This window comes from Heteronotia binoei, chromosome 5 (assembly GCF_032191835.1).
Source record: "Heteronotia binoei isolate CCM8104 ecotype False Entrance Well chromosome 5, APGP_CSIRO_Hbin_v1, whole genome shotgun sequence".
Classification (NCBI taxonomy): Eukaryota; Metazoa; Chordata; class Lepidosauria; order Squamata; family Gekkonidae; genus Heteronotia; species Heteronotia binoei.
Window position 1 is genome coordinate 86,670,299 of NC_083227.1, and position 21,368 is coordinate 86,691,666.

General features: G+C 38.2%; 1 protein-coding gene across 11 annotated transcripts in view; it reads left to right on the forward strand.

The window, feature by feature from the left end:
- ERC2 (ELKS/RAB6-interacting/CAST family member 2) overlaps positions 1-21,368 on the forward strand; it is a 1,199,719-nt gene that overhangs the window by 342,806 nt on the left and 835,545 nt on the right. For all 11 annotated transcript variants that reach the window (XM_060239766.1, XM_060239767.1, XM_060239773.1 and 8 more), the window contains one exon: positions 2,401-2,568. In XM_060239766.1, coding sequence (XP_060095749.1) covers positions 2,401-2,568 — 168 coding nt within the window. The remainder of the gene's footprint in view (positions 1-2,400; positions 2,569-21,368) is intronic.

Here is a 21,368-nt window from a genome sequence, read left to right on the forward strand (position 1 = left end):
AAATCCAATATCATCTTCTTCTTCTTCTTCACTTGCAAGTTCTGTGGAAGTGGTACAGCTTGCAACAGCCATTTAACGGGAATCATTTAAATTACTTTGGCAAGTAAGTAAGTAACGGGAATCATTTAAATTACTTTGGCAAGTGCACTGCACCATGAACCATGAACTGGTTTGTAATACGGGAGAGGTTCATGGAACTCCATGAACCTCCATTTTCCTGGTTCACACCCATCTCTAGTACTAAGACCAGCAACAAAGATGCAAACTTTGCTCTCATATAGGGTCTATCAACTCCATAAGCAGACCCAGCTTGTAAGCAGACCCAGGTTTGTACTCTTGCTCATTCTCTAATGTGATTTATGCCATCATGTGTTAGCAATGCCCTTCCACCCTCTACATTGGACAAATGGGCCAGTCCCCAAGACAAAGAATAAACGTACATAAGTCTGACATTAGAAACCACAACATTCAAAAAAATAGTGGGGGAACATTATAACCTTCCAGGACATTCAGTTGCTGACTTAGGGTAGCAGTTCTCTCACAAAGGAGTTTCAAAGGGAGATTAGAAAGAGAATTGCAACAGATAATGAAGCTCAAGACAATGCATCCTTCTGGACTGAATCGAGACCTAGGTTTTCTGCCTCAATACAAAAACTGATTTCTCCATTCCTACTACCCCTCTAAATATCACATCTAATCCCATCATGCCTGCTGCTTTCATTCACCTGCTAAATCTGAAAACATTCCACTCTCCAAGGTATAAGGACATTATTAATTAATATCCAAGATGGACTCATATTCTAGCTGCTTCTGAAGAAGTGAGCAGTGACTCACAAAATGGCAGACCTTGCCACAAATTTTGTTATTCTTTAAAGTGCTTCTGGTCTCTTGCTCTTTTCTCCTGCTACAGACAAACTAACACGGCGACTCATCTTGATCAGTTCTTTTATTGTCATGCTATCTATGACTAAATCCATCTGCACCTTTGTGTTTCTAATAGCAAAATCCAATTATTTGAGTGCTGTAGCTGTACCACAAAGAATGTACACAGTATTGCATGTCAAAAATGTATACCCAATCAATCTAAAAACCTGGATGCAGTTCCATTTACAAAAACTGTGAGAGACTTCAGGTATTCATCCTATGATGACATCTCGCATGCTGTGAGCAAGACTTTGGATCATGAATGTTCTCTACTTTGCTGGAAAGCTGTATTTGATTGGGCTTATACATACACACAGTTTCCATTTTCTTTCCTTCTTGTCCTGTTTTGGAAGGGGAGAAGACAGTAGAAGATAGATAAGGAATGCATGCAAATTTCCAGGTCATGTGTGACTCAAATGTACACTCAGTCCCAAAGCTCTTTCTTCCACTTCATTACATGAAGGCCATTACCAGGAGGGCTAATTTTTGAACCAGCTCTTAATGTCATTATAGCGTGTGAGTTACAGACATCCTTTTAATGCTGTGGTTGCACTTTTCCATAGATTTATCACTTACTGAAAGGATCACAACTACTTGATTTGGGTGGGCCCTAGCCAGGATTAGGGATGATGGTGCTGTGACAAGGTCCTGTGTGACAAGTCCTATTCACATAGTAGCAGGTGCGCCCTATACACTGCAGAAAAGTAGTTCCAATAGCACTTTAATGTTTAAAGGGCACTTTTGTTTTTTTCCGCCTGATTAGGGCACTGGAAGATTTGTGTTTAAATACGTGTTTAAATACATCTATACATAATAATAATAATAATAATAATAATAATAATAATAATAATAATAATAATAATAATAATAATAATAATAAATTTTATTTGTACCCCGCCCTCCCCCGCCGAAGCAGGCTCAGGGCGGCTAACAATACGGTGACCAATGGTGCACCAACAATAAAACAGTTACACTAGAAACATTAAATTAACATTAAACTAACCTTAAAAGCCTGAATTAAAACAATTAACTAAAACATTTTATGACGCTATCCTTAACACTCTTCTAGTTGATGCTGATGGCGGATTTTCAGTTATTCATAAGCTAATTTAAAAAGGGTGGTCTTGCAGGCCCTGCGGAACTGATCAAGGTTCCGCAGGGCCCGCACCTCCTCTGGGAGTTGGTTCCAGAGATGTGGGGCTGCGGCCGAAAAGGCCCGAGAGCGAGTATTCTGTAGTTTAATTTGTCTTGGCCCAGGGGTAGTCAGTCTGTTCTTTCCTATACAGTCCTGATGAAGAGCAATAAAAGGTTTATCAAATTAAATGCTAGTTACTGATCCTAAAATTAGTCAGTTTACCATGACTTTTTATTAGATTTTCATATGTCTGGAATATAAAGTTAATTGTCATTTCTCTGATTTAATAAAATGGTACAGCATAGAAATTGCTGAGCTTTTTTGTTCTTTCCAAATTGCAGATTGACCAGCTGAAGCAGGAGCTTTCAAAGAAAGAGTCAGAACTTCTTGCCTTACAAACTAAGCTTGAAACCCTTAGCAATCAGAATTCAGATTGCAAACAACACATTGAAGTGCTTAAAGAGTCGCTTACTGCCAAAGAACAGAGAGCTGCCATACTTCAGACAGAGGTAAGGTATTTTATTATAATATATGGCAGTATAAATGTTTACTTAATGGAATGTGTCAGAATTAAAATGATATATTGGTTACAAGTCTGTACAGAAGACATAACTCGACCTTTTTTCTATTTGTTACAATAGCTTGAGGTATTAGTTGATGCCAAGATCAGCTGTGTAGTAGTTCAAAATATCTACTGACTTTGATAAAATATGAGCATATGGCGGAACAGGAAGATTTCTAGTGGAAAAACTCAAAATAAGTGTTTGCACATATAATTTAATTTCCCCCTTGCTGCTAGTATTCTGTACAGTTGCTTTCATTTATCTCTTTTATAATACTCTTTTAGTTGTTCATTTGGAATTGGCTCACAGTTCAGAAGAATACACACACTTGTACAAAGCAAATAATCACTTGTCTGTCAGAAAAAAAATGTGCTAAATGAACATTACAGATCTCTCTGTGTTATGGCTGAAGTGTGCGTTAGGCAGGAGATATGTGACTGTTTCCCAATGCTTTTTGAACTTGAATGGCTCTTTGAGTTCCATTGGAGGGACAGTGGAGGTGAGGAAGGTGCTTAATCCTTTCCCTACTTTTTTTTTTAAGTCAAAATCATTCTTTCTCATACAGACAAAAAATAGGACAACTTGGCAACTTTCCCCACCTATTGCTTGGAAAGCAATTTAATGAAGACCATTTTGAACAGAAAAACAAAATGTGGAGAAAACCACTCTGTGTCCTCTGCCATTGTTTCAACAATATTCAGATCCCTCTGAGACTGAAATATTTTTAAAAAAGATTTCATAATCTACTACATATAGTGTTAAAAAAAACCCTCCCTAAAACAAATTCTGGTTTACTTATGACATCATGATAATAAGTGTTACCTATAGCCTAATGTTTACAACAATTATATTGACACACTTAAAATACTTTCATGGCTGACTGTCTTCTTTCATTTACTGAAATGAAGATTATGATGCAGGATTCCACTTAGCCACTCTTAAAATGTTATTTTTTCTGGTTAGCAGGTGGGTTCAATCACTTCAGTTGTGATATTTCCTGAATGAAGCAGGAGGAGTGAATGCTCATTTTTATGAGGCTGAACTAAATGAAAGAATCCTGGACATCATCTTAAAAACTAAGGTTTAAGGCTTGCATTGTGATCAGTTCTTAAAATTGAACTTACATGATAAAATGTTACCAATCTCTTTGCGTCCTTGTTACTTCGTTGGTAGATTACAAACAATTCAAGTTTGAGCTGGAAGTAATTTGTAATGTAATTATGGGCGTTTTCGCACTCACCTTAATCAGCAGCGACGCCCCTCTTCACCGCGCAGGATCTGCGTGGATTTCGCACTAATTGTCGCGGAGCACCCGGAAGAGCCGGAAAGTCCCGGTGCTTTTGCGGCGCAAACGGAAACTGGTTTTTTGCGGAACTTTGGAACACTCTTCTGGAAGGCATAAGGGCCCTGCAGGATCTGTCTGCGCTCCGCAGGGCCTGTAAAACCGAATTGTTTAAGCAGGCCTTCGATGTTTAACTGAAAGAGGGCTGCCACTGGACATCACATAGAATGCTGGTGATCGCTGTTCGAAAATTCAAAGCCGCCTATATTGTACTGATGCAGCACCACAGAATGATTTTTAAAAATTGAAATATGTAAATTATGGTTTTATATGTTTTATTGGTTTAATTGTATTGACATGATGTTGTGAGCCACCCTGAGTCCGCTTGCGGAAAGGGCGGGATATAAGTCGAACGTAATAAATAAATAAATAAATTAACCATTAATCAGTTGAAGCTTCAGTTGATTAATGGGGGGCAGTGTTGGCAAATTTTAATCCATGAGTGTGAGTTGAAGGGTACATTTATTTATTTAAGCTTATAACCCATTCTTCCCTGTACAACAGGGTTCAGAGCAGGGAACAAAGTTTCTGATTAGAGAGCATTCAGCAGTCAAGTTATAACAGTTAAGCATTTACAATTTAAATATATATAAATTTACAATTTAAATATAGTGTCTGAAGGTATATAATATGCGTCCTTCTCCTGTGGAGGGGGAAGAAAGATGGAGCCAAGCTAAACGGAAATTATTGCTCCCTTGACCATAGGCCTCCCCATCTCTGTCTTTCAGGTTAGCTCCTGCAGGGCATGGATCTCATTCAGCAGAGAGCTCCACCATGTCAGTGCCAAGGCCAGAAAAGCCTTGGCTCAGGTTGAAGACACTGATATTTTTCAGGCCAGGGATTACCAATAAACTCCTCTTTCCTGAGGATCAGGCATGTAGCCACAGTGGGGCCCTTAAGGTCCCAGCCTAACTATTGAAAGACCAAGGCCAGACCCACCAAATGCTAGTAAGTGGCCTCAGTGGAGTTGGGGAGAAGTCTGTGTACTTCTCTCTAGGGAAGGGGGTGGCATGGGGAGGCTGTAGTAGCCATTCTGAAGGGGTGGTAGCCCTGCATGGTAGCCACAGCAGTGGAGGAGGGTGAGGGCGCCACTGTCGGGGGTCCACTAGAGTAGTACTTGGCTGAACCAGCCTCTGAGGAAGAGGACAAGGAGTGAGCTCCTCCTGCTGCCACCCTGCATACTTGTAGTCAAAGCCCACCATGTCCGCCTGGTGAAGGTTCCTGCCAGGCACCATAGCGATTGCAGGGAGGGCTTATTCCTGAGTAGACCCCTGAGTAGGTGTCCTTGGTTTCTGGGGGAATCTGGTTGCAGTGCTGAGAGCCTGGCCTCCTGGTTCCCCTAAATAAAAAAACCCCTGCCTGTGGCCCACCAGCTTTGAAATCCTGGCTGTGGCTCTGCTGAAGGTAGTGCTCTTGCGGGGGGGGGGGGGGGTATACCAGGAGAGGTGATCCCATAGATACATTGGTCCCAGAATGTTAGAGCCTTGAAGGTCTCTGCAGCAATGGTAGCAAAACAGGCATTTATAGTGTTGTGTTTAAACAATTTGTTGGTAGCATATGGTTACAAAACTTAACTATTTCTTAATTTTTTTTTTCGCATTAACCCATATGACATTTCCATCCCCCCTCCCTCCAATGTTAACTTCCCCGAGGTTATAAATTCAAACCAATACTAAAGGCACTTCTAACTGCTCAAAGTTCAATATATATATTCTTACAACTAAAAAATTGTCCAATGTTTCTTTACTTTCCAAGTTTTCTCCATATATCCTTTAAATTTTCTCCACTCCCTTTTGAATATCTCTAAATCATAGTCTCTTAGTGTTCTAGTTAATTTGTCCATTTCACACCACGATAAAACTTTCATGGTCCAATCCCATTTCTCTGGTATTTTTTCTTGCTTCCAAAGCTGCACGTATAAAGTCCTAGCAGCTGATAACAGGTACCAAATTAGAGTCCTATCTTCTTTTGGAAATTTTTCTAATTGTAATCCAAGTAAAAACGTCTCTGCAATTTTCTTAAAATCGTAGCCCAAAATTTTGGAGATTTCTTGTTGTATCATCTTCCAGAATTCTTTCGCTTTTTCACATGTCCACCACATATGGAAGAAAGAACCTTCATGTTTTTTTTTGCATTTCCAACATCTATCCGACATTTTCTTACTTATCTTAGCCAGTTTTTTCGGAGTCATATACCACCTATACATCATCTTAAAACAGTTCTCTTTGATACTTTGACAAGTTGATATCTTCATTGAGTTCTTCCAAAGGTGCTCCCATGCATCCATTTGTATTTCTCTGTTCACATTGATTGCCCATTTGACCATTTGAGACTTTACTACTTCTTCTTCTGTAGACCATTTCAATAATAACTTATATACTTTTGATATCAATTTTTCATTGTCACCTAGCAAGACCCTTTCCAGTTCTGTTTGTTCTCGTCTAATTCCCTCTGATTTTATGTCATTTTCCATCAAGCTTTTAATTTGTTGCATTTGAAACCAATCATAATTGTTATTTAACTCTTCTGAGGTTTTTAATTCAATTTTGTCTCCTTGAATCTTAAGCAGTTGATTATATGACATTTCTCTTTTTTCTTCAGATTCAGCTGTTATTTTTATTACTTCTGCTGGCACTATCCATAGCGGTTTTCTCTCGTCCCCGTATTTCTTGTATTTTATCCAAGTACTTAATAAAGTATTTCTGACATAATGGTGAGAGAAAAAACCATCCATTTTATTCTTCCCATAGTACATGTACGCGTGCCAGCCGAATCTATTTCCGTGAGCTTCTAACCATAAAGGTTTTTTGTCTAACAGCATTATCCAATCTTTTATCCATGTCAAACAAACTGCATCGTGATACAATCTTAGATCGGGAAGTTGGAAACCTCCTCTCTCTTTGGCATCCATTAAGATCTTCATCTTTATCCTTGGTTTCTTTCCGGCCCAAATGAAATCAGAAATTTTCCTTTGCCATTTGTTAAATTGTTTTGCATCTTTTACAATCGGGATGGTTTGAAACAAATACATTATCCTTGGCAAAATATTCATTTTAATTGCAGCTATCCTGCCCAGTAAAGACAAGTTGAGCTTATTCCATTTCATCAAATCTTTGTCCATCTTACACCACAGTTTTTCATAATTGTTTTTAAATAAATCAATGTTCTTCATTGTTATCTCTATTCCAAGGTACCTAACTTTGGTTGTGACTTCACAACCCGTCACCTTTTGTAGTTCTTTTATTTTATTTGGTTGCATGTTTTTACAAAGGAATTTCGATTTCTCCTTATTTATGTATAATCCTGCTAGTTCTCCGTACTCTTTTATCTTAGCTAACAGCAATGGTGACACTTGAATCGGATTCTCCATTATGAACACTATATCATCTGCAAAAGCTTTGTATTTATAAGAGAATCTTCTGATTTTTAGACCTTCTATTTCTTCATCTTTTTGAATTTGTTGTAACAGAATTTCAAGGGTCATTATAAACAACAATGGTGATAGCGGGCATCCTTGCCTTGTTCCTTTACTCACTTTCAATTCTTTGGTAAGGTCTGCATTTATACACAGTTTTGCATGCTGATCTGTATATACTGCGCTTGTCATTTTTATAAATTGTTCCCCTAAATTAATTTTTTCCATTACCGCAAACATAAAGTCCCAATTTAAGTTGTCAAAGGCTTTCTCTGCGTCGACAAAAAATAAGGCCGCTTCTTTTTCTGGGTGCTTCTCATAATATTCCACGACATTAACAACAGCTCTTACATTGTCCCTTATTTGTCTTTTAGGAAGAAATCCCGCTTGGTCTTTGTTTATAAAGTTGATCAAGTATTGTTTCAATCGCTCTGCTAAAATTCTTGTATAGATCTTATAGTCATTATTCAACAATGAGATTGGTCTATAATTTTTTACATTTGTGCTATCTTTATCTTCCTTAGGAATCAAAGAAATTACAGCTTCCCTCCAGGTCTTCCCTCCCTTCTTCTCTTATCGTATTTAACAACTTCAACAGTTTGGGTGTTAATTCATCCTTAAGAGATTTGTAAAATTTTGATGTAAATCCATCTGGCCCTGGAGCTTTACCCTCTTGCATTGCTTTTATTGCTGCTTCTACTTCAATTTTCTCTATTGGATCATTTAATGTCTTTTTCATATATTCCGTCAAAGGTGCCACCTGAATGTTTCGTAGATACTCTTCCACTTTTTCTTTACTTATGTTCACACCTTTGAATAAATTTGCATAGTATTTAAAGAATTCTCCTTTAATTCCTTCTTGATCCACTATTGTTTTCCCATTTGCCATGATTTTATTTATAGTCTTATTTTCTTTCTTTTTTTTTAGTTGCCAGGCCAAATATTTACCAGGTTTGTTCGCACTTTCAAACAATTTCTGTTTCAAATTTTTTAAGTTCCATTCTAATTCTTTATTCAGCAAATGTTTAACTTGGGATTGTAATATCGTAATTTCTTTTATTAATTTTTTCTTCCCTGGTCTTTTTTTCAAGTCTTTTTCTTTTTTATTTATTTCATTTTGCAGTGCTGACAGCCTTTCTTCTCTTGCTCTTTTGTCTTTATTATTCAATGTAATTAATATACCCCTCATTACTGCTTTATAAGTGTCCCATACTGTTTGAAATTCCATATCCTCCGTTTCATTTATTTGGAAGAATGCTGCAGTCTCCTTTTCTAAGAATGACACAATGTCTTTATTTTGTAGTAAATCCTCATTAATTCTCCATCTTCTTGATTTCCTTTGCAATTTTGTAGACCAGCATATTGGATTATGGTCCGCCCAAACCTTTGGAAGAATCTCAATTTTTTTTGTTATGAGGCCCAAGCCTTGGGAACCCCATAACATGTCAATTCTGGAAAAAGAATTATGCCTTGCTGAGAAAAATGTATAGTCTCTTACATCAGGGTTGAACTTTCTCCAAATGTCTTCTAGATTTTCCTGTTTAATCAACTCAAAGAAAGAATTGGGCAGCTTCCCTTCTTTATCATTCTTCTTTGAACTTGATCTGTCAAGATTATTTTGTATTGTCCCATTGAAATTGCCCATCATCTTTGCGGATGCAGAAAAAGCATTTGACAATTTAAATTGGGACTTTATGTTTGCAGTGATGGAAAAAATGGAGCTTGGAGAAAGTTTTATAAGAATGATAAAGGCAATATATTCTGAACAAAGTGCAAGGCTGTGCATCAACGCAGATCTTACAGATGAAATGAAAATTAGTAAAGGTACCAGACAAGGCTGCCCGCTTTCGCCATTGCTGTTTATAATGACTCTTGAAATTTTACTAATGCAGATTCAAGAAGAAAAAGATTTAGAAGGACTACAAATAAAAGGATTTACCTATAAATACAGAGCATTTGCAGATGATATAATGTTTATAAATGAAAATCCTTTACAAGTTACACCTTTGTTGTTAATGAGAATACAAGAGTTTGGGGAGTTGGCGGGACTTTATATAAACAAAGAAAAATCAAAAATCTTATGTAAGAATATGCAGAAAAATAGACAACAAGAACTACAAAGACTAACGGGTTGTGAAGTTACCTCTAAGGTAAAATACCTAGGGGTAGAGATAACAATGAAAAATATTGATTTGTTTAAGAACAATTATGAAAAGCTATGGCGTAAAATAGAAGAAGATATGCTAAAGTGGAACAAGCTCAATTTGTCACTGTTGGGTAGAATAGCTGCAGTAAAAATGAATATTTTATTAAGGATTATGTATCTGTTTCAAACCATCCCCATTGTGAAAGATGCTAAGCAATTTGATAAATGGCGAAGAAAAATTTCGGAATTCGTGTGGGCCGGGAGGAAACCTAGAATTAAAATGAAAGTCCTGATAGATGCGAAAGAGAGAGGTGGATTCCAATTACCAGATTTGAAACTGTATCATGAAGCAATTTGTTTAGTATGGTTAAAAGAATGGATAACGTTATTAAATAAAAAACTTCTAATGTTAGAAGGCCATGGAAAAAAATTCGGCTGGCATGCATATTTGTACTATGAAAAAAAGAAGATGGACGGTCTTTTCTCTCACCATTATATAAGGAGTAGCTTATTAAATGTGTGGATAAAGTACAAGAAATATGGTGATGAGAGGAGACCTTTATGGATAGTGCCGGCTGAAGTGATAAAGTTAACGGCCAAAACAGTCAAGGAAAAACAACTATCATACAACCAGTTACTAAAAATACAAAGCGGGAAAATAGAATTGAAAACTGCAGAAGAACTAAACTATAAATATGATTGGTTTCAAATGCAACAAATAAAAAGTTTGATGGAGAATGATATCAAAGCTGAAGGAATAAGGAAAGAACAAACAGAAATGGAAAGAGTTCTGCTTGGAGATAATGAGAAATTAATTTCAAAAGTGTACAAATTACTTTTACAATGGGCTACAGAAGATGAAGTAGTGAAATCTCAAATGATAAAATGGGCAATTAATGTAAATAAAGAAATAAAGATGGAATCTTGGGAATATCTGTGGAAAAATTCCATGAAACTCGCAACATGTCATAGTATTAAAGAGAACTGTTTTAAGATGATGTATAGATGGTATATGACTCCAAAAAAATTAGCAAAGATGAACAATAAGATGCCAGATAGGTGCTGGAAATGTAAAAAGCATGAAGGTTCTTTCTACCATATGTGGTGGACTTGTGAAAGAGCTAAAATGTTTTGGCAAATGATTCAACAAGAGATATCTAAGATCCTGGGATATGAATTCAATAAAGAGGCAGGGACTTTTCTGCTGGGATTACAAATGGAAAAATTTCCAAAAGAAGATAGAACATTAATATGGTACTTGCTCTCAGCTGCTAGGACATTGTATGCGCAGTTGTGGAAGCAAGAAAAAATACCAGAAAAATGGGACTGGATTATGAAAGTTATGTCATGGAGTGAAATGGATAAATTAACAAGAAAATTAAGAGACTGTGATTTAGAACTTTTTAACCAAGAGTGGAAGAAATTCAGAAGATATGTAGAGAAAGAGTGGAAAATAAAAGGACATTGGACAATTTTTGAGGATTAAGATTTTTAAGATAACAATATAACTCTTGAAGGGGGTTCTTCTTCCCTATGTTTCTTTTTTGTTTCGTTTTTTTTTCTTGATAGTTAAGGGTACCTTTAATATCTGTTTTTTTAAAGAAAATAACACTGGCGGGGGTCAAGTAATTGGGGGAGGGGTGGGAGAAAGTAAGATGTGGGGTAGAATGATGGTCTTTTTCTTAATATATATTAAGCTTTTTATAAGTTGTAGTTATAGTTCTACTACCATATGTTACTAATAAAATTGTTTATCCACAAAAAAGAAATTGCCCATCATCAATACCTGATCATACGTCTCTTCATCCATTTGTCGATTTATAGCTTTAAAAAAATTGTCTTTTGCTCCATTGGGTGCATAAAGTCCTAGTAGTAATGTTTTTTTTGCCTCTATCGTCACCTCAACAGCAATATATCTTCCTTCTTTATCTTTAAAGATTAATTTTGGCTCAAGTTGTTCTTTGATGTAAAAGACCACCCCTTTTTTCTTTTGCTCTGCTAGTGAAAAAAATTCCAACCCCAAATTTCTATTCCACAAAAATTTACTGTCTTTGTGTTGTATATGAACTTCCTGTAAACAAATTATATTACATTTTTGCTTTTTAATCCAATGAAATGTTCTCCTTCTTTTCTGTGGTGAATTTAGTTTATATTCCAAGATAGTAATTTGTACTCCATTATGATGTTGGTTCTTTATTTTCTTCAAAAAAGCTATGCATCTCTTGTTCGCTTCTTATTGTAATCCTCTTGCCATTTTGTTCAAATCCAAGACCCTCCGGTATTATCCATCTATATCTTGTGCCCTCTGCACGTAGCTGGTCAGTTAGCCTCTTATATTTTTTCCTATCACTGATCACTTGTCTTGGTAGCTCTTTCATTATTTTAACTCTGCTCCCTTCTATTGCCCAGGCTTTTTGGTACCCTTTGCTCAAAATCTTCTCTGCCACCTCTTTTGATCTTAGTCTTATGACAATGTCTCTTGGCAGGCCTTTATTTTTCGCATAAACTGAGTTGACTCTATAGGCACCCTCCAACATACTCTTAAATTTGTTAGGGTCTTCTTCTATGTACTCAGTGATGATATTCACCATATAGCCTTTTAAATCTGCCTCTTCCTTTTCAGGTACCCCTCTCAGACGAACTTGTGATTCCATCAACTTACAATCATGTATTATGACCTTTTATTGAAGTTTTAGCAAGGCAGAGGCCTGTGTATCCACTTTCATCCCTACCTCCTTCACTTTATTTTGAGTCTCTTCCTTAAAACCCTCTATCTCTTTCCTAAGATCTCCAACTTCTTTTTTAAAATCTTTTTTCATTGCCAAATGCAATTTGTCCATTGCTTTTAACATTTTTGCCTCCAAAGCATCAAATTGGGACTGCATCTTATAAAATGATTGGGCTCTTGCACGTGTTATTCTTTCTACTGACATATAAAAAATCACCAAACCTTAAAAAAATCCACACATAAAGTTTAGCATCCAGTCCAATAGCTTAGAGCCAGTTCTTTCAGATGAGACTAATTTCGTTTTCCTCCCTTCTTCCTGAGCAAAGATATTGAATTTTAACAATTTTGACAGTTTTTCTCCCTTTTAAAATGGCAATCATTATTTCTCTATGGTACAGTTCCAGTCCAGAGAGGTCTCTCTTAGTCTTTCTTGGTCTTGGACTCAATTCCTTCCTGGTTCAAAGGTTGGATGTCACAGCTTTTGTAATCCTTATAGGCTCTGAATTATTGTCCAGCCCCTTTTAGTTTCACTTCCTGTTACAGCTTGGTCTAATCTCGTGTCTAAGTCTCGCAGTTTTTTGAGCTACATGAAGAAACCGTAACCACAAAAACCCAAAACAATATGTCTTTTCTCCAAATATCTTTGAAGGCAATTATTTTTGCTGCATTCAATTTTCACAGGCTGAATTCTTTTCCTAGTATGCCCCCACTCAGCTCAGTTCATTCAAAGTTCCACAGTTTATGGGCATATATACACGGCAAATCTCTTTTCTTTCTTCTGCGTCACCAGCCTCGGACTGCCAACCTTCACTCTTATCTTAAAGTTCTTTTGCTGTTGTTCACTTCCAAAGCCACAGAACTCAGCTTAACAAGGTAAAAGTTTTTTTTTTCATTCAATTATGCTTTGCCTTCGTCTGTTTATAATCCACTCAGTGTTTAAACTATATTCAAAGTCTCTCAGAGTGAAGATAAGAATGATGAATGTACCTTTTAGATGTTCTTAACTCCCCCGGCTCACGTTTTCTTGCAATTAAAATCAGTCCGTCTAGAGTGTTTGGATTCCGACAGCCTTGAGTCAAATTATGACTTTAGAGTCACTGCAGACGATAGTTGACAAATCCCATCGCCAGACATCAAGAACTGAAGGAGTCAGTTCCCTGACCCCCCCAGATCGATATCAACAGCTTTAAGGGAAAATAAGTCGTCTTGGATTAACCCTTGCCTAGGGTTAATGAGCATAGACCTTATCAGGGGTCTTTTATACCCTGAACAGTGACAATAAAATCCCCCTCTGTTAGGGAGCTGCAGCCTGTCTTCCAGCCAAACAGCAACAGGCATTTATAGTGTTGATGACTTCCATGTGGAGGTTTTCTCTATATTATCCCTTTGTGCTCACTGTACTCCCCCTTGCCTTTGGTGAGATTTTTGTTCTTTTTTTTTTTTTTTAGGAAAAATGGTAGTACAAATATTTCTATAGTCTTAGGACCATAGTCTTGGAAACGTGCTATGGTTCAGCAGTGGAGCCACCTGCTTAGTATGCATAAGATCCCAGGTTCAATCCCCAACATTACTAGTTAAACAAACAACAACAACAAAGGAACACATAATAGGTGATGTGAATGACCTCTGCCTAATACTCTAAAGAGCTATTACCTGTCAGAGTAGAAATACTGACCTTGGTGGACCAGTGGTCTGGTTCAGTATAAGGCAGCTTCAGGTGTTCATGTAATATAGCTACTACTGATTAAAAAACTAAAACAAAAATAGGGTTGCCAGTCCCCAGATGGGGGCAGGGGATCTCCTGGTTTAGAGGCCCTCCTCCTGCTTCAGGGTTATTAGAAAGTGGGGGAGGGGGGTTGAATGTCTGCTGGACACTCCATTATATTCATTATATCCTATGGAGACTGGTCCCCATCAGGTGTAATGGAGAATCAATCCATGGGTATCTGGGGTTCTGAGGCCCTGTTTTTTGAGATAGAATTGGGGTCTAATTCTGTGAGCCCCAAAAAGAAGGTGCCCCCCTTCTCCATTATTTCCAATGCAGAGAAGGCATTTAAAAGCAGCACAGTCCCTTTAAACAGGCCAGAACTCCCTTTGATGTCCAATAATGCTTCTCACAATCTTACTCCTGGATCCATCCTCAAAGTCTCCTGGCTCTAGCCCCAAAGCCCCCAGATATTTCCTGAGTTGGATCTGGCAACTCTACTGGAAAAGCCCACTAATGGTGATGGGGAATGGTAGATACAAGTGGCAATGACGTATGTGCGTGATGAGGTGTCTAAGGTTTCCCCAAGCCCGCAGCAGAGCCAGGAAAAACCTGGAAGGGTGATAACTGTGTAATAATGTTGGTCATAAGGCCCCAAAGACCAGCTTGAGTTTAGGATGCAAGTCAGACTGATTCTGCAGTTGCAGTCACTCCACCCTCAGGCTTCTGCTTTCCCTGGCTCAACTGATCGATTACCCACCAGTTGCTGCTCGACCGCATTTTGACGCACACCTCCCTTCAACTTTCCCTGCATCTTCCTGATTTTGTTTTTTATAGATCAAGAAGTCATGGGGGGAATTGGAGGAAGGTGCAGGCCAAAATGTGGCTGCACAGGAACTGGTGGGGAAAGCAGAAGCCCGAAGATGGAGTGACTGCTACTGTGGAATCAGTCTCAGAGAAAGCGCTCCATCTGTAACAAAATAGGTTAAGATTTTGTAGCTTGGGTTTTAAAGTTCCAAAAATGTCTACCTCATTTCATCTATTCCATTACTTGAGATCTACCCAGGAACATTCCTCTGAGAACCAGCTTTAATTGGAGGGAAGGGTATGTTTGGAAAAATAAATTGCTGCTTTGAAACAGTGTTGTTCGTTATTATTGATTTTATTGTAAGAAATATGCCAGAAACTGTCTTGGCAAAATTTTAGTTGAAATAGAGTCTGTAAGTAAACACTAGCAAAAACAGTGCTATAAGCTGACAGGAGCGGGGAAAGGTCAGGAAGGGTGGCTCAAGTTTCACTGGATCTGCTAGGGATAAAATATGTGCCCTAACCTGGATTTATGATGCTAACATTAAATTATAAACATTTTGGGTGTGGTAGATTAAATATTATTTCGAGGATTTGAACTATGTGAGTTTTCATCCTCTTGCCAACTCCATAATTATAAGAAGTGACCTTGTACTTTAAATGATACTATTAATATAAATTAGTATATTAACAAATGACTTTTACAATTATAAATTATATTTAAAAGAGATGTTGATATATTTTCTCAAATTCTGGCATTTTGATAGCTAAACCTGGTACAAAAATCTATGCTGCAACTTAGATAAGATTTTGAATAATTTATGTCATACTTAAATAATTAAATGGTTTACCTAATAAATTGATGCATGCTGCTTTATATCTCACTGAAGGCTAGGTGATTTCCATTCTATGCTTTGAAGTAAGTAGTGTGAGCATAATGATTTTATTGGACAGCATCACAAAGAGCTTTATTTTCTGTCTTTTAAGAGTTTTTTGTAAAAGGAAATGGAGAAAGTTTGTTAATGATGTCCACCTCCTACAGGAAGCAATTTAGTTAAAATTAGCTGTAATTGTTCATGTGCAAGAGGTATTTGGCAGCAGAAATGAATACATTAAAGGCACCTTTTTCTGAAGGGATCAGATGGAAATGAGAGCCTTCATATTTGTAATAGGTTAATAGGACACTTAGACTTAATGTAGTGGTGCTCATTTCATAACAGTGTAGAAATGACAAGAATTGCAGCCCAAGGCAAAGCCATTCTGTTTGTATCAAATGATCTTGCAGATTAATTTCTTAGTTTTTCTAAAGTTAAATAACAAATAGCAATAAATACCAGAGGAGTACTGTGCTCTGTTGCCTGGCACAAACCAAATCCATCCTTGTATCTGCATATTTTTGTTACATTTGATATTAATTTTATTAATCGATATTTTGAATTTAAATAATCATCATAGTGAGATATGGTTAAATATGTTTATTTGTAGATACAGTTATTCATTCATTCACTTTCTAAATACATATTGGAATACATTTTTCTCCCCATTGAATCTTTTTTCCCTTTTATCTCTTTACTTCAAGTGGTACAACAATTCATTTTCTTCTCCAGTAAGACTGAGGGAAACATTTGCCAATTCTGAAATGGTGCTTTTGCCCCAGTTTTTCTTCCCCACTAAGTATCTTTGTGCTGTTGTGATCTTACTTTTTTAAAATGAGTAGAAATATTTTTTTTCAGAAGTGTTTTTTTCAGTTGAGTACTTTTTGAGAGAGTCTGAGGACTCATTTCATTCAGTGGGGCTTATTTGTGGCTCATCTGTATTTAATTTATTGTGCACTTCAGTATTCTTGCTAGGCCTTTGACCAGGAAGTCTTTCTGGTTTTTCTTGCTTTTTTTTGCAACATATCCTATTGCAATTGGCACAGTGTAACTCATGTTAGGTAAAATCTATTCTTTAATCATTCTTTCCTTTTTTCTTTACTGTTTTTACCTGTTGTTTTTACCCAAATAATAAGATTTGTTATTATATTTGGTTTGAATCAGGGTTATGTGGGCAGCGTGTGCATATGGACTCTTTGTAAGGGGAACCATGGTGCTTCTTGGCAGTCACTCTCCGTCTGGCTAAAATTTGGATTACAAGCTTTTTTAAAATGGGAAACTATTTTTGTTTATATGTATTCCCTGTAGGGTTGCCAAGTCCAATTCAAGAAATATCTGGGGACTTTGGGGGTGGAGCCAGGAGACATTGGGGGAGGAGCCAGGAACAAGGGTGTGACAAGCATAATTGAACTCTAAGAGAGTTCTGGCCATCACATTTAAAGCGACAGCACACCTTTTTAAATGTCTTCCTTCCATAGGAAATAATGGATAGGGGCACCTTCTTTTGGGGCTCATAGAATTGGACCCCCTGGTCCAATCATTTTGAAACTTGGGGGGTACTTTGGGGAGAGGCACTAGATACTATATTGAAAATATGGTGTTTCTACCCCCCAAAACAGCTCCCCCAGAGCCCCTGAAATCTCCAGAACAATTCCCCATTATACCCTATGAGAATTGATCTCCACATAGGGAATAATAAAGACGTTTCCCTCTCTCCCCCTCCCCCCGTTTCTGGCGAGTCTGAAGCAGGGCTCTCTACTCACCAGTTGCTGCCAGCTTCTTCACAGCAACACAGACACACCATCCCAAATTGAAGCCTTTCAAGTTAAGCCTCTGGAGGTGCAAAGGCACATGGTCCTTTGTGGGCAGGGCAGGGCTTCCCCCCCACCAGCCAGCTGACTGGGGGCGGGAAGCAGCCTGCGAAAACGGAAGAAAGGCTGCTGCGATCGGGGCTGGGTGGGAAGGGAAGGGCAAGGAGAAGCTGCTGCGATCCGGGGTGGGAAGGGAAGGGATGAGGAGAAGCATCGGGGATCGGTGGGAAGGGAAGGGGCAAGGAGAAGCTGCTGGGATCGGGGCTGGGTGGGAAGGGCCGCCATTCCCCCTCCTCCCCTGTTTTCTGGATTTTTGGTGAGTGGGGGGGGGAGGAGGCTCCAAATCAGGGGTCCCCTGCCCAGGCAGGGGATTTGGGAAGCCTAATTCCCTGTATATTAATCTCCTGCTTAATTGCTCTGGCAAGAGGTTCAATAAAGACAGCAAACAGGAGAGAATGTGGGCACATGTGCTTCTTAATTCTTTTGATTTTGAAAGACTTGTATTAATTAAAATCCTAGCGGATGAGTATGAATAGATTAAGGTAATCCAATTCAGAAAATTTCCTCCTTAATAGTGTCTTTAAAATATTAATGGAATTCTGTTCTATAACCATTTGTTCCTGGAGATTTTTTTAAAATTCTAAAGTCTTTCAAGTACAATATTTATTTATTCTCTCAAGAATGGGGCTTCCTGTAGTTTCAAATCTGCCTCACTGAGGTGGCTGGAATGAAGATTAACTATCAGAAAACAATTTTTTTAGCAAAAAATATGCCTGCTGAGCAAATTAAAAGTTTCAACAAGAATCAGGATTTGCTTATGAGAAGGTCAAATATTTAGGTATTCAACATACTAACAAAGCTAGTACCTTGTATAAAGAGAATTATGAAAAGCTAAATAAAGAGATGTAAAAAAGGATCTGGAGACTTGGAACGATCTAAATATTTCTTTAATGGGAAGAATAGCAACAATTAAAATGAATATACTGCCAAAGATATTATATCTCTTTCAAACTATTCCTATAGTAATACCTAAAGTGTTCTTCCAAGTTAAACAAGCTAACTACTAGATTCATCTGGCAGAATAAAAAGCCAAGAATAAAGTGTAAAGCATTACAAGACTCCAAAGCAAGAGCTGGTTTTGCACTACCGAACTGGCAATTGTACTATAAAGCCTGTATTTTAATGCGGGTGAAAGATTGGATATTATTGAAAATAAGAGATTCCTTATGTTAGAAGGACATGATCTTGTAAAGGATCAGCATTTGTACCTGTGGTATCAGAAAATAGACACCTGCAAGCATTTTAATATCCATTTATTAAGAAGGTCCTTATATCAGGTATGGTCCTGGTTAAAACCCAAAATTTATACCAAAATTCCGAGATGGGTCTCACCACTGAAGTTTTCACTCAACCGAAATTATTGTCCTAAAATGTGATTCTTACCTATGAGGAATTACTGAAGGACAGTGATGAACTGAAAACACAAGAAGACTTAGCAGCTTTTAGTGTTTCTTTTGATTGGTGGACAAAACTTCAATTAGAATCAAAATATGCCAAAGATAAAGTAAAAGGGTTTGCTACTGAACAATATGGATTTGATAAGATAATTTTAGGTCCGCATCAACATTTAATTAAAAAAATTCTCCTCCATATGAAACTTCAAGATGAGGAAGTGAAAGACTGTATGATAAAATGGAATCAGAATTTGGGGCATAATATTGAAATGGGGGATTGGGAAATGTTATGGAATTTGCACATAAAACTTACTAGAGCTGTTACTTTTAAAGATAATATTTATAAAATGTTTTACAGATGGTATATTACTCCCTATCAGGGCTCTGAATATTAGGCCATGCCCCTAATAGGATGTAGCCAGTCATCTTGGAACTTACAGTAGGCCCTGTACTAAGAACCTTCTAAGCTCTTGGAGGATTAGCGTGGCCTAATATGCAGAGGAGCTCCTGTTAGAAAAAGAGCCCTGCTCCCAATAAACTGCCTAAAATGTATATTATTGTTTCTAATAAGTGTTGGAAATGTATTTCTCAAGTGGGTACATTTTTCACATAAGAACGTAAGAGAAGCCATGTTGGAACAGGCCAATGGCCCATCCAGTACAACACTCTGTGTCACACAGTGGCAAAAAACCCCCGAAAAACCAAACCCAAGTGCCATCAGGAGGTTCACAAGTGGGTCTAGAAGCTCTTCCACTTTGCCCCCCCCCCACAAGCACCAAGAATGCTTGTGGACTTGTGGTGTTATGAAAAAATATTTGATTATGATGCATGAAATGCTACATAAGTTACTGAAAACACGTCCACTTTAAACCAGAACTATTTTTATTGAATATATTACCAATGGACCTTCCAAGGCAGAGTAAACATTTGATGATACATATTATAACACTAGCAAGACTTTTGATAGCACAATGCTGGAAGCACCATGAAGTTTCAAAGAAACAAGATATGATTCACAAAATATTAGAGACAGCAGAAATGGATATACTTGCACTTCGTCTTAAGGACAGGCTACTTAAAGATGGAGAAAATATTTGGAAACCTTTTTACGAATGGCTCAATGCATGAACTTGATTTTGTATATTACCTGTTGCACTTTTCAATATATTCCTCATTTTGAGATGATTGAATTTATAGTAGCAATTTATTTAGCATAACCTATAGGCTATAAACGTGTTAAGACTAAGAGTACTGTTGCAGGGAAAAAATGATGTGCACTCTAATTTATTTTTACCACTTTCCCCTTCCCATTTCTGTATTTCTTTACCCATCCCCCTTTTCAAAACTTCAGTAAAATATATATAACCATAATTCATATGATTTTGAAAGACTTGTAAATTAAAATCCTAGTGGATGAGTATGAGTAGACTAAGGTAATCCAATTTAAAAAATTTCCTTCTTAATAGTGTTTTTAAAATATTAATGAAATTCTGTTTTATCACCATCTGTACCTGGACATTTTAAAAAAAATTCTTAAGTCATTTACAGACCAATCCTGAGTCCCGCTGCGGAGTCCCACCCGAGCGTAGAACTAACGTAGGTGGCATTGATCGGCTTCCAAAGGGGAGAAGTTGCACCAAGCGGGGAGGGGAATGGAGTGTAGCCGGATGAGCAGGAGAAGCCGTTGCCATGGTGATCCCGCCCATGTGTGTGCTATTAGCTTGCTGCCAAGGCAGGGATGGAGGGAGGGATGGAGCAGCGCAGGACCACTGGATTGGCCAGTCCATTGCACATGACCAGGAGGAGATGTGGAAAGCCTGCTCCTGAGAGGCTGTCAGCCCCCTTGCGCCCACCCACTATCAAAGACTCATGCCAACGTCAGGCAGACGGGTAGAGACATGCATCTCCTGGCTAGCCACAAATAAACAGAAAGCACGAAGTGCAGGAGTCCGCTTCCAAAGACACCAGCCAGAATGTGTATATGGGAACGAGTAGACAGAGTCCCAGCATGCTACCAAGTCCCACAGGCAACCTCCCCCAACATAGACTCAGAGACCCTCCGTGTTGCCCTGACATCCCCTGCTGTACACATGGAACTCCTCCTCTGGGGGCCGCAGAACTCAGAGTGTGAGACATCAGCCATGCGTTCACTCCATCGGCCATACATCCACTCCCAAGGCCACCCCTTTCCATGGAATGCATGGGACAAAGACCCCCCCCATCCCCTGTCCAGCCTCACAGCGGTTCATAGTTTCCCCCCGCCCCCTCCCCAAGAAACAAGCGAGCCCACCCGTCGAGACATTCCTTCAGGGAGCCCACTGACAGAGTGGTGAGGGGGCAGAGAGGAGCAAAGCAAAAGCCAAGCAGGAGAGACAAAGTAGTTGCACATCTAAGCTTTTATTATGCTGCAACCAAGTAGAACAGCATTCCTGGTAGAAGTTGGAAAGTCTTGCAGGGCAAGCT